The sequence below is a fragment of the Myxocyprinus asiaticus genome, chromosome 13 (assembly GCF_019703515.2).
Source record: "Myxocyprinus asiaticus isolate MX2 ecotype Aquarium Trade chromosome 13, UBuf_Myxa_2, whole genome shotgun sequence".
NCBI lineage: Eukaryota > Metazoa > Chordata > Actinopteri > Cypriniformes > Catostomidae > Myxocyprinus > Myxocyprinus asiaticus.
Genome location: NC_059356.1, coordinates 46,915,966 through 46,932,736, shown reverse-complemented (window position 1 = coordinate 46,932,736; position 16,771 = coordinate 46,915,966). Strand labels below are relative to the sequence as shown.

The window sequence follows — 16,771 nt, the reverse complement described above, 5'->3', positions numbered from 1 at the left end:
TTCTTAATGTTTTCTGATCTTGTGCTCAATTAATTTGTAAATGTTATTATTGAACTGATAACACGCAGAATTGAACTTGCATCTCTCCATGAGAGTCACAACTAGAGCCCTGCGCGGGACTGTTTTCTTAATCCCGCTCCCGCAAACATTCTGTCACAGCTTGTAGAGATAGTGAAGAATTTACACAAATGTTAGAGCTATGCTAAACATTCAGAATAACAGACATAAAACATTGTGTTCAATTAAACGGACCATAAGATAAACGTGTTCATGTCAAGCTAAAGCAAAGCACCACACATGACAAATAACTTGGGCTATTTTTTATTAGTCTAATAAAACTCTCTCAGCTTTTGACAGGCTACAAAACATCACAACTGTTAGGCTGCAGCGGAGCCTACAAAAACATTATATTCAAAATATGTGCAGGAAGAAGTGTTTTATCTTTGAAGGAGAGCTTACTTTGACCCGGGAGAACGGAGCAGGTATGTCGCCTCAACCCAGAGGTGCCAGATTTGCGCCCGTTGTATATTAATACTTTTGCACATTTGTTGCAACTTACAAAGTCCAATTCTTTTCCATTTTTGTCAGTAACAACTGAGAAATTTGTCCAAATGTCAGACTTGCCTAGCTTTGGTTTTGTATAGTAAAAACCCACTTTAATCTTCTTTTCAACTTCATTTGTTGACTCCATCCTTCTTGTTAGTGATAGTTAAATCCTGGGACCCGCGGTGTATTTTTTGACCGCCCGCTCCCACCCGCAGCAAAGTTAAAACCACCCGAGATTTGTGTTGTGTCCCGCAGGATCCCAATCCCAATGCAGTCCTCTGGTCACAACTAACCGCTAAACCACAGCTCCAAACACACAATCTTTCTTAAAGAGGTAAAAACAAAAGGGCTTGAGGACAATAAACAAGAGCTGATAGAAGAACATCACACAGAGAAGATGATCAGTACTTTACCACACTCAGCAAATGACCATGTGAAGTTCACAACTGTCCAGAGTAACTGCAGAAACCCAATCAAACAGCCCCATCCAACAGAATCTGGACATGGAGAGAAAAAAAGGATTAATTTTATATCGGTCAAATTGCCTTTAAAGTGACTTTACAAATTAGAAGTACCTTAACTTTAGTATGCACTGAAATGTAAACTGAAGTTATATTAAGACTGTTGAAATTCATATACAGTGTTTATAAAATCATTATTGTACCCGTTTCATTTTCCAGTGCCATGATGCAGAAATAGATCATTACTGCATTCATCAATGACATTAACATGATCCACACTGATCTTCTGACCAAAGGTGAACCTGAAACACATGAAAGTGAGAATATTTTCATTCATTTGATTTTTTATATGAACATAAATAGTGCTAATCAGGGCTTATAAGTGACACACTATTCCTTCATAGATAACATCCTCAATTCATGATGACTAATCGTGACAGAGACACAAACATTTGTGGGTAATAAATGAATCATAATATGCATTTCTAACAGGGATCAGATCATAATTCATCAAACACTTACAGCCCATTTGTTCCCCACATGTAACATTCCAATCATATCGTGTCACTGATGTGAACACTGGTAAAACTGCAACAATCAAGAATCCTAAAAACAGGAGAGTAATTATATTAATATAGATACTGTCAGACAAATCAACACATTCACATCTAATAAGATGTAAATCATAAACAAATTAAAATCAATTTTTGGAGCACAATCTGTGATCAGGTGATTTAGTAATGAGATTCATAAATCATCATCATATTCACAGTAACACATTTACTCAACAGTTCTGTCTGTAAGATGACTTTGGTTATATTTTAATCATTTTTACCAAAAAACAAGAACATGAGGGTGATTTCATTTCTTTAATGAAGCTAAAAACATTTAACTTATGAAGGGCTGAGAGCTCAACATTAATATAATCAACAGATGGTAAAAATATTTAGAAATGTTAAACTCTCATGGCTTTAAATGAACGACTTGATCCAAATCAGATATATTGATCAAAAATCAATATGGTGTTCAGATTAATTTTGGAAGGTATGTTTTATATAGAATACTATATATATATATATATATATATACACACATACACACCATGGTATATTCTAATACTCGATTTTGATTGGCTGGGATGCGTGCGGTTCAAACCGTTGAATGCACAGGTAGTTCCGGTCAGTTTTAATCACTGTTGGATATTAATGAGCTGTTTGTAACCATAGCAACATAACATTACAGAGCAAGCAGAGTGGACAAATTGCGATGTCATTAATTCAGTCAATCGTGCAGCCTTGATGGACACCATACCGATGTCTCAGAGGTCCAAATCTGCAGGTTCCAGAGTGTGTTTTGAATGGGTTTCCCCTTATCATACAGTAAGTGCTCATTTAACTGCCATGTTTGTAACATATGAAAAAAATAAAAATAATACATTTCATAAAGAGTGTCAACCCCCCTACATTCTGTGGATATTATTATTTCTGGATTGTGCACACACACACACACACACACACACACGCAGTGTTGCCAACTATTTCTCATGGGAAGTCGCTAAAAGCAGCTCAATCATGTGATGACGTCATTTATTACGTAAGACGTCAAATTTACACATGTAAATGAATTGGTGTAAAGGGGGAGTTCCGGCAAGATGGCGGCGTGAACCGTCAAAAGTTTCGAGCTCTCGGTGCCAAACTTTTAATAGGAAAGCAGTTAACATAGCTGTCAGCAAAATGTATACCTGCTTTAGATCGTAAGGTATTTTGTACCAATCTAAGATATCTTTGACCGGAAAACATGCCTAAATCTGCACAAAAAAGAGCCAGTGACTCTGGAAAACCTGATTCACGTGTGCCTGCTAATAACGGCCATGACTATGAAAGCGGTTTGATTCAAGACAAGCATCTGGAAAAAGATGAAGATGAAGAATTTCCACCATTCCCTGTAATTCCAAGCAAACCTCCACTTGCAAAATAACCAACATTAGTTCATGCTGGAAATATATCTAATCCCGATGAGATTGTAACAACGCTTGCTAATCTTATCAATACAAGAAGTGATGCCCTGGAAATGATGGTGCAAACCGCCTGTGCAGAAATAAAAGAGCTAAAAAGCAAAATGCTTTACATGGAGAAACGAATGGACAGGGGCTGAACAAACACCTAGGGCGTGTATGAGTCGGGTGATGGACTTAGAACGGTACGGTAGGCGCTGGAACCTGCGGCTCCATGGTTTGCCAGAGATGACCAAAGAGAATGTGCGAGAGGAGGTTATCCGTGTGTGCCAAGAAGTGCTACCACATGAAGCGGCAAAACTACCAGATGCTATAGATGTTGCTCACCGACTGGGAACCAAACGTGCTAATGAGACAAGGCCCCGCGCAACAATCATTCGGTTCACTGCCAGGAGATTCAGAGATGCAGTATGGAAGGCGGCTAAAAGCAGCAAGTTTCTCCGGAATCAAGGCATGCAGTTTAAGGAGGATCTGATGAAGGAGAACAGAGATTGTAGACAGAAGTTGTGGCCTCTGATCAAAAAAGTGCGCGATGATGACAAATCTGCTTACTTTGTTGGAGGCCGTGGATTTATTGAAGGAACTGAAGTTACGGGGTGAGAGGAGTATACAAAGGACTATTTTTCAGCACTTTCTCATGATTCTCAGAATTCTGAGTTCACAACTGTCTTTGGCGCAATTTCTTCTAAAATATGTATGTTGTTTAAACAGCAAAAAAGATTAGATTACCAGCATCTCCCACCCCTCTCACCAAATCACTCCCTTGTAGGTAAAATATGTTTCTCCTGTCATTGTAGTAATTATAATAGATCAATAAGAGCCCTTTTCCAGAAGGATGTTGTTTCGAGACCAAATGTAATTGCATATTGGAGTCAGTTTGTGAGTGATGTTGACTGGAAAAAAGTCTGGCTTCTGTCCAGTCGCTATCTCTTAACAAACCAGGTTAAAGAAGTATCTTTTAAACTCCTTCACAGAATATACCCTGCTAAACATTATTTAACCAAGTTTAAAAAAGATATAGATGAAAGTCGTAGCATTTGCAAGCAGAAACCAGAGACAGCTGTTCATATATTTTGGCACTGCCCTTATGTGTCTTTTTTTTGGCAAAATGTACTTGATTTTATTGTTGGAAATGTTGATGAAAATTTTACATTACAGTGGAAAGATGTTCTTTTAGGTATTATTGTAAACTCCAAAGATAAACAAACCTGCACTTATTTTATTAATTTTTTTTTCATTTTAATTGCTAAATTTCACATTCATATATGTAACATTTTCAGGAAAAAAAAACAAAACAAAAAACATGTTTTATAGTATTTAAAAATGAAGTGAAGCTTTATATTGAGTCAATATTGACCTCGAAGAAACAAAAAGCTATTCGAATTTTACGAGCATGAACACTCTTTAAAGTATTCTTATAATATTGTTTATACCTCCCCCTAGCATTTGAAATGTTGTATTGTATTTGTGTTGTTTGTTTTGATATTTTTTTTCAATAAAAAATAAAAAAATTGAATTGGTGTAAAAAGCAATTCTTTAAAGGTGTAGAACCATTTATTATTATTATTATTATTATTATTATTATTATTATTATTGAACTACTGATTTAACAATTAGTATTTTACTACTAATCATTTAGCTATCACTAATTGAACTTGTCAAACATTCAAACAGTGGGGGATTAAAGATTAAACATTTATTTATTTATTTATTATGTTTAGTAATTAAACTGCATTAGTGAACAATGACAAAGTGCAAAATTATCCTGGCAATAGCAGCCAGGTGTAGGCAGCGGTGCAGTGTTGGGAATTTTTTATTATGATTTATTTTTAAATCTGTATCTATATGCCTTATAATGCCTTACGAGGAACTGTTTTGATGATATTTAATATATCCAAATATTTTGTTTTTATAGGCTACACAAAAAAGGAAGACAAGGACAAAGAAATAAGAGGATCCTTAGCATGTTAAATAGTTGTAGCATAGAGTCTATGAGTGGGTAGGCAAACCCCCCTAGACTTACAGAAATGGTTTAACCCTAGTGCTCTACGTGTTAAAATTCACGTATATTTGAACTGCCTTCCATTCCATACGCACACATACACGCGCACACACACATACACGCGCACACACGTACGCGCGCGCACACAGATACACGCACATACGTACACGTACACGCACACACAGACACGGGTACATACACGAACACACATACACGCACACACACGTACACGCACACACACGTACACGCGTACATACACACACATACACGCACACACACATGCCCGCGCGCGCGCACACACACACGTACACGCACACACGCGCGCGCGCACACACGTACACGAACACACATGCACACACACACACACACACGCACGCACGCACACTGAATCTCTAAAATATCAACTGACACAATTTCCACTGATTTCACTAGATTCAACTTTAATTATAAATGCTGTTTTCTTCCACTATTGCTCATAAATGAATTCATATAGTTTATAAAGTTGAACTCACCTCCTTTGGCAGATCCAAAAGCGTAAAACAGGAGGATGAATTGTAATGAAGGCAGAATATTAAAGCTTATACCAGCCAGAACAAGGAATATTGCAGTTATCCGTTCGCTTAACTTTCCAGTGATTTCAGCAAACACTATATCAGAAAAAAGAACAAGAATTAATAAAAAATGAACCAAATGTTTGATTCAGTTTTGAATTAATGCTTTGAAAGTTGATCATGAGAGATTTGTACAAATTAACTGAACAATATTAACAAGAACAGATGAAGAAACACACTGAACTGAATGAATCATGTGACTGTGAGAGTGATCACACAAATATACAAAATATCATCAATTATGAAACAGATAGTTCAGTTCCTGAATGCTGATTGGTCAATAATCATGATTGTATTTTTTATTAACTGTTTAATACAAGCAATAAGGCACTAAAGGCTGTTATATTGTGAATATAGTCACTTTGCTGTGCATCGAACCTTACAACACCCTTCAGCCGTGACTATATTCACAATATTAATTTCATTAATTCATGTTTTAAACGGTTATTAATGACTTTACGTTATCATTAACTATAAAAGAACCAGCTGACTCGCTCAAACTTAAACTGTTTAACTACTTAAATTAAAGAAATAGATCTGGCATAGACAATGTTTTTATTCCTTAATATAAATATGAAAATCATGCCATTTCACTGTTATTTCATTTAATATGAGCATCAGTCACTTTATTAACAGATGCATCTTTAGAAATAAGTGATATAACTGTATGAGATAATGAAGAAAAACTGAACACATCTCAGTGAAGGATGTATAATACTGAGATCTTTCTAATACAAATGCATCTCTGAATTAACAAATACTGTTGATTATGTGATCAAACACGACTGTATTTCACAGCACATATATGTCAATGGAACAAGATGGAAGAATCACAGAGAAATACTTACTGCGAATGATATAGAAGAGGCACAAGAGCACCACTATCACAAAGAGAACAATTATCATGACTCCTTCAAATCCTGCATAACTCAAACCTTTGTCCAAAGCAGATTTAAAAAGAACTGGAAGAAAAGAGAAACAAGAGACAGCCCAACATAAATACACATAATAATAATAATAATAATAATAATAATAAAACACTCTTCTCATTTAAAAGATGATTGTAGCAGATGTTTTTATACAGTTTGCTGCACAGACAGTATCTCTATTAATGCGCTTCAGTGTTTTTCTCTCAGTAACTTCATCAGATCACAGACTGACCCTGACCCTGTGACCTTTGACCTGTTTATAATACACCTGACATGGCCAAAGAACATGTTGAGAATTAAGCTGTTAATGTGAATTATCTGTGAAGAGTCATATAAGAATGTACTAGTCGAGTTATTTTAGTCAACCGGATGTTTCTCTGTTGTTCAAGATGTTTCTTCACTCATCTCAAGTCCATCTTTACTTTCCCGCTCATGAATAACAGAGTTCAGAGACAACTTCTGACTGAATATTTCCACTTCACCATCAATATACTGTAACAGAAGTTGAATCAAACACATCCAGATTTATCTTCAACACTACCGACCTCCACATTCAACAGGACAGAAGAGTTCACTGAACAAGCACAAATATACACAATAAAGAAAAATAACAATAAACTATGAAATTCTCTGCACTACTTTCCCAGTTACATATAACAACAAAACTTCTATTAATTTCTATTGATTGTTAAATATTCACCCGTGATTCCCGTTGATGTGTCGACACCCATGCCACCTAAATTAAATATCTTTCATGACCTCTTAAAAACTAAACAATCAACTGCTATTCTGCACAAACACAAGAAGAAACAGACAAAACTGACATGAAGAGTGCCATCAAAGTGTTCGTGGATAATAATGAACAGCGGAGGAGTGCATGTGCCAAGTTTTAAGATTTCTGAATGATGGCGTTTTTACACTGACCAGTTTAAGATACTTTGTGGCACTTTCAAACTCTGTGTAAAGATGCATTAAGTCACACTAAAACATGCTGATGTTTGATGAAAGAGCACCTTAAACTTTGTCGTTGTCATGACAATCAGTGCACATCATGTTTTCTATCGGTTGTGCATCTGATTCAACAATAAACTTCAGAGCATTTGATATGTTGCATCTGTGAGCTCTAAACTGTTCTGTTCAATGAGGTCATTTAGCAGATGTTAAAACAGCTGTTGGTTCAGATATGTGGATGACACCACAGTGAAGATTAGAAAACCCTGAAGAGACTGTTTATAAAACATCAACAACATAAACATGTACATCAGGTCCACAAGGGAAGATCCGATGGACAACCAGCTGTTTGACTCCCATCATCTGCTGTCATACAAACTACAGGTCACCAGAAGTCTTCATCACTGAACAGAGGAAGTTGAGACTAGAGGAAAATAAGACTGACAGGAACAGTGAGATCTGATAGTCTGCGGATTACCAGACTGGCTTTTATTAAAACCACAAAAAAGTCCCACAGAGACTACACACTGATGAATAAAGAGAGACAGTAGAACAAACAAAACACTGTTATTTCCTGTGCGGCTGGAGTATCAGAACTACAACAAACACAACATCCCGGGCAGAGGACTCTCAAAAGCAACCTTATATAATGTGTACATCATCAAAGCAAACAACTGCTGTATGAGCAGAAATCACAACACAGACGCGACACGACAGTTTCACCCCAATTCACACCTGTGATCTCCCAAAACAATGAACAAATCGTGTGATGTGATTGGGTGTGATGAAGTTAAACTGATGAAGTGACTAAGATGAGTGGAGAAACATCATGAGCAACAGAGAAACACGTCAAGTTTACTAGAAAAACTAACTGGATGATTATCTGCATTATTGTGTTCATGATAAACACTGTTGAGTAACACTTAAATTTGTTTACCTGAATAAACAACAGCTGAGAAAACCAAATATTCTGCATCTATAACTGAAAAAATAAATAAATCTGTAAATTTTCCCTGTAAAAAAAAGAAGAAACATCATCGTTACACTTGCATTATCATAAAAACACATCACAGAAATGCCAAAACAACAGTGACACTATTTCATGGAAATTTCATTCCTTTTTTTTTGGTGTAAATTATTAACAGAGTGATGATGTGAAGTCTGAACATCTTGATGTTATGATTCATATCTCCTCTAATAAACTGTCAATCATCAGAAATGAATCAAACCTGTAAATTCTTTAACATATGGAGCGGCCCAGAGCAACATTAGAGGTCTCAGTAAATAAAGAACACAACAAAAGACTGTCTCATTCACAGATCCTGAAACAAAAACACATATTCATCGTGAAAATGTGTTGATTTTACATTTGTGAATATTTCTGGCTGACTACAAATGTTTTAAAAAGAACTAGCATGAAATTAGACAACTTTATAAAAAGCTTCTGACAACTTGTTGGATAACGAACAGAGATGTGAAATTAATAGATTCAGTGATTTAATAATTAGAAACACTCACCTTCAGAAACACCCCAGAGGACAAAAGCAAAAAACATGATGATATTTGGACAGAAGACCAGAAACACATGAAGACGGAGGACTGAATCTAGAATAGAGCACAATAAAATGTAGTTTGTTAAAAAGAACTAAATTACCTGATTACAGCCTATAATAATATTTTCCTCTATTCTGATTATCAGTAAAATAGCCGACACAGCAGATTTGCAAATCCAGATGCACCATGGGTATTTGTACACTAGCAGAGCTCATGTTTAGTTGTTGCAGTTTTTCTGTAAAAATTGCAAACTCAACTATACAAACCTCTTAAAATGAAATCAAACATTTGATTATTTATTTCACTCTATTTCAAACTTTGCCTTCAAATGATTCATAAAACCATCAAACACACAGATACACTAATCTCTCATCACACACTGTGAGATTTATTAAAGACAAGACAACAATGCATTTATCTACAGATCTTCTGTAATCTACAGGTACAGTAAGAAAAGAAAAGAACAATCAACTTCACTCATATTCACTAACATCATCATTCCTGAATAAACAGTTTGGTTTTGTGTTTACAGCATTGTTTTGGGAAAACTGAGTCTCATTTTCTTTTCAATCTGATACCAAATACTATAAAGGCCAATATCACTGTTCTCATTAATGCTGTCAGACTCGTTAATTATTCACTACAATTCTAATCATTCTTTATCTCTGTTTGTTTGCTCTGGATCTTGGATCTTGCTTTGTATTGCTGGTTTCTGTTGTGATTTGGATCGGATCGTCTGTCTGGACTGTCTCTGTAAAATATTTATTTCCCAACATGGCAGTTGTGGCTAGAACTATGATTACAGTGGTATTTTTGAGTTATGAGTCAGGAAATAGAGCTACAGAGAACTCAAAGCATCAAATTAGAGGAAGAGTACAAGTTCAAGAAAGTGGAGGAGGAAGAGGAGGGAGAGGAAGGCCAATAGGAATATTTGTGTGTGATGAGATCTTTGCTAATTTAGTTGATCATGTTCTTCTCTATGAAAGTCTGGAAGGTGTAAGGCAGACGTTTGTATGAGCAGAACTTCTCCAGCTAATGGAAGTGGATTGTGAGAACATTAACTTGTCTGAAGTTGATAAAGACAAAAGGAGCTCCTCACTGCTGTCTGAACAGAGTTACAGTACTGTAACATCACCTGTGATATAGATGAGATTATCTGACCGGAGAGTTACAAACATTACTTTGTACTGTTGCGTGATGCATGTAATTTTTCATAATCCAATCTTAAATAAATAAGTGAAAACAATGTGAAGATTGATATGATCAGATGACTCTAATTTATTGATCTTATCTGTTCTGTAGGAACTATCAATCACAAAAGTATTTATTAATACTCTTAAGATATTTTTTTCTAATCAAGCTTTCCACTATATTTCCCAGTATTTCCCAATATTTCCCACATTTACCACAGTTTTGAACAAATTGCTATTTATACTGCAATTAATTTCACTGCTATAAAAACCATTAAATTGATAATGGACCTTCTTCACAGTGTAAGAAGCTTACAGACTATTTTTTTAAACATTGTTATTCATTTTGTTTTGATGATAGTGGTGGCTAATACCAGGGTTACCACAATCTTAATATAGTAACAATAACTGGAGAACTATAAGCTCAAAGCATCAAATTTGAGGAATAATACAAGTTCAAGAAGTTGGATGACAGAGAGGAAAAAGACCAATGAGAACATTTGTATCTGATGAGATCTGTGCTGCTGTAGTTGAACTTATTCTTCTCTATGAAAGTCTGGAAGGTGTAAGGCAGACGTATGTTCTCCAGCTAATGGAAGTGGATTGTGAGAACATTAACTTGTCTGAAGTTGATAAAGACAAAAGGAGCTCCTCACTGCTGTCTGAACAGAGTTATAGTACTGTAACATCACCTGTGATATAGATGAGATTATCTGACCGGAGACAAAATACTGATTCAGAATAAATGTCAATTCACATTACCATACAACATTACTCTTACTCTTTTTCCTGTATTTGATACACGGATAAAAATGTATTTCTTCTATGCACTCAAAGTCACTTTGGATAAAAGCATCTCCCAAATGACTAGATGTAAATGTTTCGAGTTTGGTCTGAAAAACCTCATTCATTGAAATAAAAATAAATCTCATAGTGTGTAATTGCTGCTTGGTGCATCTGTGTTTTTGATGCCTTTGTGAGCCATTAGAAAGAAATATTCCAGCTCAGCATTATGTTGATAATGTCAATTACCACAGAAAATAATCTTGACTTGTAGCTCTTTATTTTTTTTATTTTTTTTTAAAACAGCAACAATTGCATTTACAGTAAGGCACTTGAAATGGAAATAAACAGCGCAGGTACTAAAGAGGGTTTAATTCAGAAATGAAGCTGTATTTTTGAAAGGCACAGATTATATTAATTCCATAAAACATGAGAGTTATTTGATCTGTAAAGTTGTCTAAATCCTCCGTCCAGTGCTGGGCCAGTTGATTTACGTGGATGAATTTGAAATGATGCGTTTCTTAATGTAAACAGCTTTACAGATAGTTGTCACTTGTCCATATCGTGCAAACGTTATCCTTGTTGTGTTGTGTGTAATGACTCCAAATGGTCAAAACTGGAGAAAAATAAAACTTTACACAGACGAGGTAAAACTCAATTCTGTCACAGTAGTCTCATGCTAACTTGTGCCTATACTTTCAAAACTGTGTATTTTCATTTTTATTTATGGACTTTAATTTGCCTTGTTTCTTCCATTATATAATTAAGAGTTTTTAACTGAGGGACGAGTCTAAATTATTTTCTGTGTAACTGACATTACACCCCACATGCTATCGATAGCACTTAATTTACAGTATATTCAACCTGGAATTTACATTGAAGCAGCTTGAACTGATTATATTGTATTTTTACAGCTCCAAATGGGCTTTATTTAAAGCAGATGTGAATATCCTTCTTGCAAACATACCTTTTTTCTGTGATGTGAAGTAGATTAAACAGAGCAGAAGTGCTGCTCCAACAGCAGTAATACAGAGAATCAACACCATTATGTGTGAAACAGAGAAACCTGAAACACAAATATCAGTTACTGTACACAAGAGATTCTGTGTACAATTCCATGAGTTTTGCCTTCCAAATGTAATTTCTACCAGTTTTCTTGGTACAAATCTACAAGAAGAAATAAGGAACAATGCACACAAACAGAACATTTAGTGTCCATACTTCAGTATTCACACAGTGAGCACTTGATTGTAAAACAGGAAATCTGCTTGTACACTTGAGTGCCAGATCCAGTTGTGTTTCAATGCTGCTACCAACTGGTTAATTTGGGAAATATGTGCAAAACAGAGAGGCAGGGCAAAATGTAAATCTCAGTCACCATTCACTTTCATTGTATGGGGGAAAAAGATGCATCGACAGTGAATGGTGACAGAGATTAATAAACTGCCTAACATCTTTTGTGTTTCACCAACAAAAGGCAGTCATACAGGTTTGGAACAACATGATGGTGATTAAATGTTAAAACAATTTTCATTTTAGGATGAAATTACAAGTGACATATTTGTACCCAGTGCAGTTTAAAAACTACATATCTATTTGTTAACATTAGTTTATGCATTAGGTATCATGAACTAATATTTAACAAACAAATTTACAGCATTTATTAATCTTGGTTCATGTTAATTAATAAATACATAAATTGCTCATTGTTAGTTCATAATGCATTGACTGATGTTAACATATACAACTTTGAATTGTATGCATGTACAGTATTATTAGTTTATTTTGGAATTAATGTTAATATGAACATAAAAGTATTGTTCATTGTTAGTTCATGTTAACTTTATGTAGTTAAATAATGTTAATGAATACAAACTTGAAGTGTTACCCATAAATATCACCTGTCAGGAAACAACAACGATGTGTTAGTTCACGTCTCATTTCCAGTAATGATTATTACCAAGAGCAGATCATGTGAGTATGAGAAACAAATCTGTAATTAAAATTAGTCAACAGCCATAAAGTTTCTTTTTTAAGCTTTAGATATCTTTTTAAAGTTATTCAGCCAAGAGAAGTGAGTCCTTGTTGTTTGATTAATATATATGTAATTGTAATCTAAAGGGCTCTGGAACCAGTTACATGAAATCCCTTACAATCATAACTAAGAGTTTTATTGTAAGTGTTTTGTCACAAAGCGTTTTCTTTACTAAAAGAGTTTCTTGCAACTGGGCCTTTGGTTTTAGTAAATTAAGTCAATGCTATGTGTTCTCTTTTGTTTGACCAAATTATTGGTTTTTACAGTGGCATAAAGTTATAAGCCCCAGAAAGATTTAACGAATACAAAATCAGCTTGTGTTAAAGACCTCAACTTAAAATGGGTTTGACAAATCTGTAAATGGTACACGGCCAGTTTAAATACCAAAAGTATTTATGTGCCAAAAGTATTTATGTAAAGTGCCACACTTGCAATATTAATAGAAAAAAAAGAATCACTGACCAAAACACAAATAGACACACACACCCCTAAAGCAGGACTACCCCACACTAGAGGTGACTGAGCATTTTGTCTACAAACAGGAGTAAATATTCAGACTTCACTTTGAAATAGTTGTAGTTTCTGAAAAACTGAAGCAGTTAATGAACAAGATCCAACTCAGTGCTTTCTAACAGCAACTCAAACTCTTACTGTTACTGTCAAATTTGAAAATGCTAATTCAATTTACATGCAACTAAACAACTAAACAGTATAAAACTCATATATCAGTTTAAACTTCAATTATTGCATATATGTTTTTTTCTTTTTTATCTCTGACTCACCCAGTTGTTCCAGTACTACAGTTGTGTTGGCTGAAACTCCTCCAGCAAACACCTGACACATATAAACTCCTTTGTCTTCAGTTCTGACACTCTTCAGTCTGAGAGAGAAGTTTCCTTTGGAGATTTCATCAGTGAAGAACTCAACTCTGTCTATGTATTGCTCATGTGATGATTCGGGTATAGGTTCATTGTTTTGGTAGAGCAGGACCAGAACATCTTCATCTTTATCTGTTTTCTTCCATGAAACCTCTTCAATCTCTTCAGGTGTGATGTGAGAGTCCACAGAGCAGCTCAGAGTGACATCTTCACCCACATATGCAGATATGGAGTGATCTGATCCTGAGACTATTATACGCTCTGAAAGAATGAACACTTAAAATATCACAGCATGAAATAGAAATTTACTGTTCAGAAGTTTTGTCTCATTGAAATGTTGACTAAAATGTATGTGGTTTTCACTCACCAACATGTTTTATTTCGACCATAGTTTCACCAGAATCCTGCCCACTGAACACTTTACATCTGTACTTTCCCTCATCTTCAGCTTTCACATTGTTCAACAGGAGGGAGAAGTTTCCATGTTGAATCTGGTCAGTAAAGAAATGAGCTCTATCATGATAATCCTGCTGCTGGACCTCTAGTCGACTCTCACCATCTTGATACAGATGAACCAGAGTCTCTGAGTCTGATCTTCTCCATTCCACCTCCAGTCGTTCAGTTATTAAGGGTTTGTCAACAAAACAGGGCAAGACCACTGAACCTTCCAGAGGAACAACCAGAGGACCAGAAGGACCTTTCACAGTGAACCCTGAAAACAAAGTTATTTTACCATGAAAAGCAAAGATTGAGATTAAAGAAGGCTTGTTTTTTTGTACCCTAACAAAGAAAATAGTGGAACGCATTGTCATCAGTGCCTCAAAGATCATAGGTACAGATCTACCATCAGTAGAATACCGTACATTCAGTGCACCATCAAGCGTGCTAAGAAAATCACGTAGCATCCATCCCACACTGCTCATAACTGCTTTCAGCTGCTCCCCTCAGACAGACGCCTGAGATCATTACCATCCAAAACATCTAGATTAAGGAACAGTTTCTTTCCAACTGCCGTCAGGTTACTTAATAATTATGCCTAAAGTAATTGTACAACTCATGTTTTACGAAGCATGAACCATGTACATGCACACAATCACACGAAACAGACATGACTTTATTTCCTCACACTGTGAAGATCTCAATCTTAATCTATTAGTATTTTCCATGGCTTCCTATGTTCTTCTGTACCTTTCCATAATCTGTTTGCACTGTTTGCAATTACTGTACATTGGGTATTGTTTTTTTTCTTTGCAATGCATCTTGGACTTTATTGTATAGTGTGTCTACCTTGTATCAGATTGTTTTCGTATATTGTATTGTTATTTTGTACTGTACTGTCACATACTTATTTGAGAACTTCGCACTATGTATGTTTATTGCTGTACCTACAATAATTTCCACCAGCTTGCTGTGTGGCAATAGAAAGTTCAATTCTATTCTATTCTATTCTATTAGTTGCTCATGGCATGCATGGACACATACTAACAGAAATCCTCATCATTAACATGCACATGCATTTATGTAAGATAATCTTTATTTCTTTACAAGAATCATTATCTCAGCCACAAAAACTGTGTTCATGAGACACTGACAGACATACTTTCGTTTTCTTTGTTTGATAAAGATGTTGTAACACCAGGTCAATTCAGGTAACCAGGACATACTGCTAAAAAACATTCAAGCAACATCGTTAACACAGACTGGACACACCAAGTCAGTATGAGAATAGCACACAAAAAACTTTAAATACATCAAACTGAAACTGAGAAATCTGTGAAAAAGTATCACAAGTCTCTCAAGTATCTCCTTGGAAATAAGTGAAGTGGGTTCCCATTTAAGCTGGACACTTGTTGACTGCTTTACACTCATTACCCACTCCAAATCATCCATGTAAATATATATATATATATATATATATATATAATTTATATAATAAAATAGTGTTCATAAACAAAATTCATATAAAGTGGCAACTTTTAGATTTATCTACAAAACTAAGCACAATTTAAATAAAATTTTGTGCATTTTCTTCAGCATTACCTCAAAGAAAGAAAACAAAGTACATACCGTCAGATATATTTAAAATGACAGACACAAAGATGAACATAAGAAGATCCATTTTCAGTTGAGAATATGATCATCTCTTCAGGTCATCACAGTCAAAGTGAATGTTTGTAAGGGAGCATTCGGGTAAATACAGAACACTAATATGTAAAACGGCTAAACCTGTTTTACACTCTCTTACTTATAATAAAAAAAAAAAAAGTTCTGTTGAACTACAACAAATCCAGACAAACCAGTTCTGATTAAGCTGGAAAAAAATCACTATGAAGAATCTCCTTAAAAATGAAAAGCATCTATGAAGGGAGTAATCTGTGCACGTTCTTAAAGTTTCACCCTAAATTAAAATGTTGTTAGAGATACCTGACATAATGACATAATCATTCTGAAGAGGTTGATTCGTTTTTAGTGTAAAAGTGATTGCTGCTGTATTATCATTAACTGAGAACACATTTGCCATAAAAAAAGTGTTGAAAGTGTCAAATTTCTCAGTTGATTCTGTTGAATGATGTTCATTTGGGTGTGTAATGGAATGCAGCTGACACTTGTGTTTTTAAATGTGTATTTCCTGATTCTTTATAATGCTGAAAAGTTGAGTTTAAATCTCTTTTCAGCTCATGTTTTATTTTTTTCTCAACTACTTATCTCCTATCGTGCATGTTTTCAGAACTTTAACAATTTAATGAATTTATTTGTTTTCAACTTGGAAGGCAAAGTTTAAAATACAAAATACATAAGACAACTTAAGGCATAGGT

The 16,771-nt window shown here is 35.1% G+C and overlaps 1 protein-coding gene across 1 annotated transcript in view; it reads right to left on the bottom strand.

Moving 5' to 3' along the window:
- LOC127449833 (uncharacterized) overlaps positions 1-16,104 on the bottom strand; it is a 21,193-nt gene extending 5,089 nt beyond the window's left edge. The window contains exons 1-11 of the mRNA XM_051713418.1: positions 16,022-16,104; positions 14,322-14,666; positions 13,859-14,215; positions 12,009-12,107; positions 9,033-9,119; positions 8,744-8,836; positions 6,483-6,596; positions 5,536-5,670; positions 1,530-1,613; positions 1,211-1,309; positions 960-1,043 (exon numbers count right to left, since the gene is read on the bottom strand). Of these exons, the coding sequence (XP_051569378.1) occupies positions 960-1,043; positions 1,211-1,309; positions 1,530-1,613; positions 5,536-5,670; positions 6,483-6,596; positions 8,744-8,836; positions 9,033-9,119; positions 12,009-12,107; positions 13,859-14,215; positions 14,322-14,666; positions 16,022-16,073 (1,549 nt within the window). The 5' untranslated portion in view covers positions 16,074-16,104. The remainder of the gene's footprint in view (positions 1-959; positions 1,044-1,210; positions 1,310-1,529; positions 1,614-5,535; positions 5,671-6,482; positions 6,597-8,743; positions 8,837-9,032; positions 9,120-12,008; positions 12,108-13,858; positions 14,216-14,321; positions 14,667-16,021) is intronic.
- Positions 16,105-16,771: the final 667 nt, after the last annotated feature.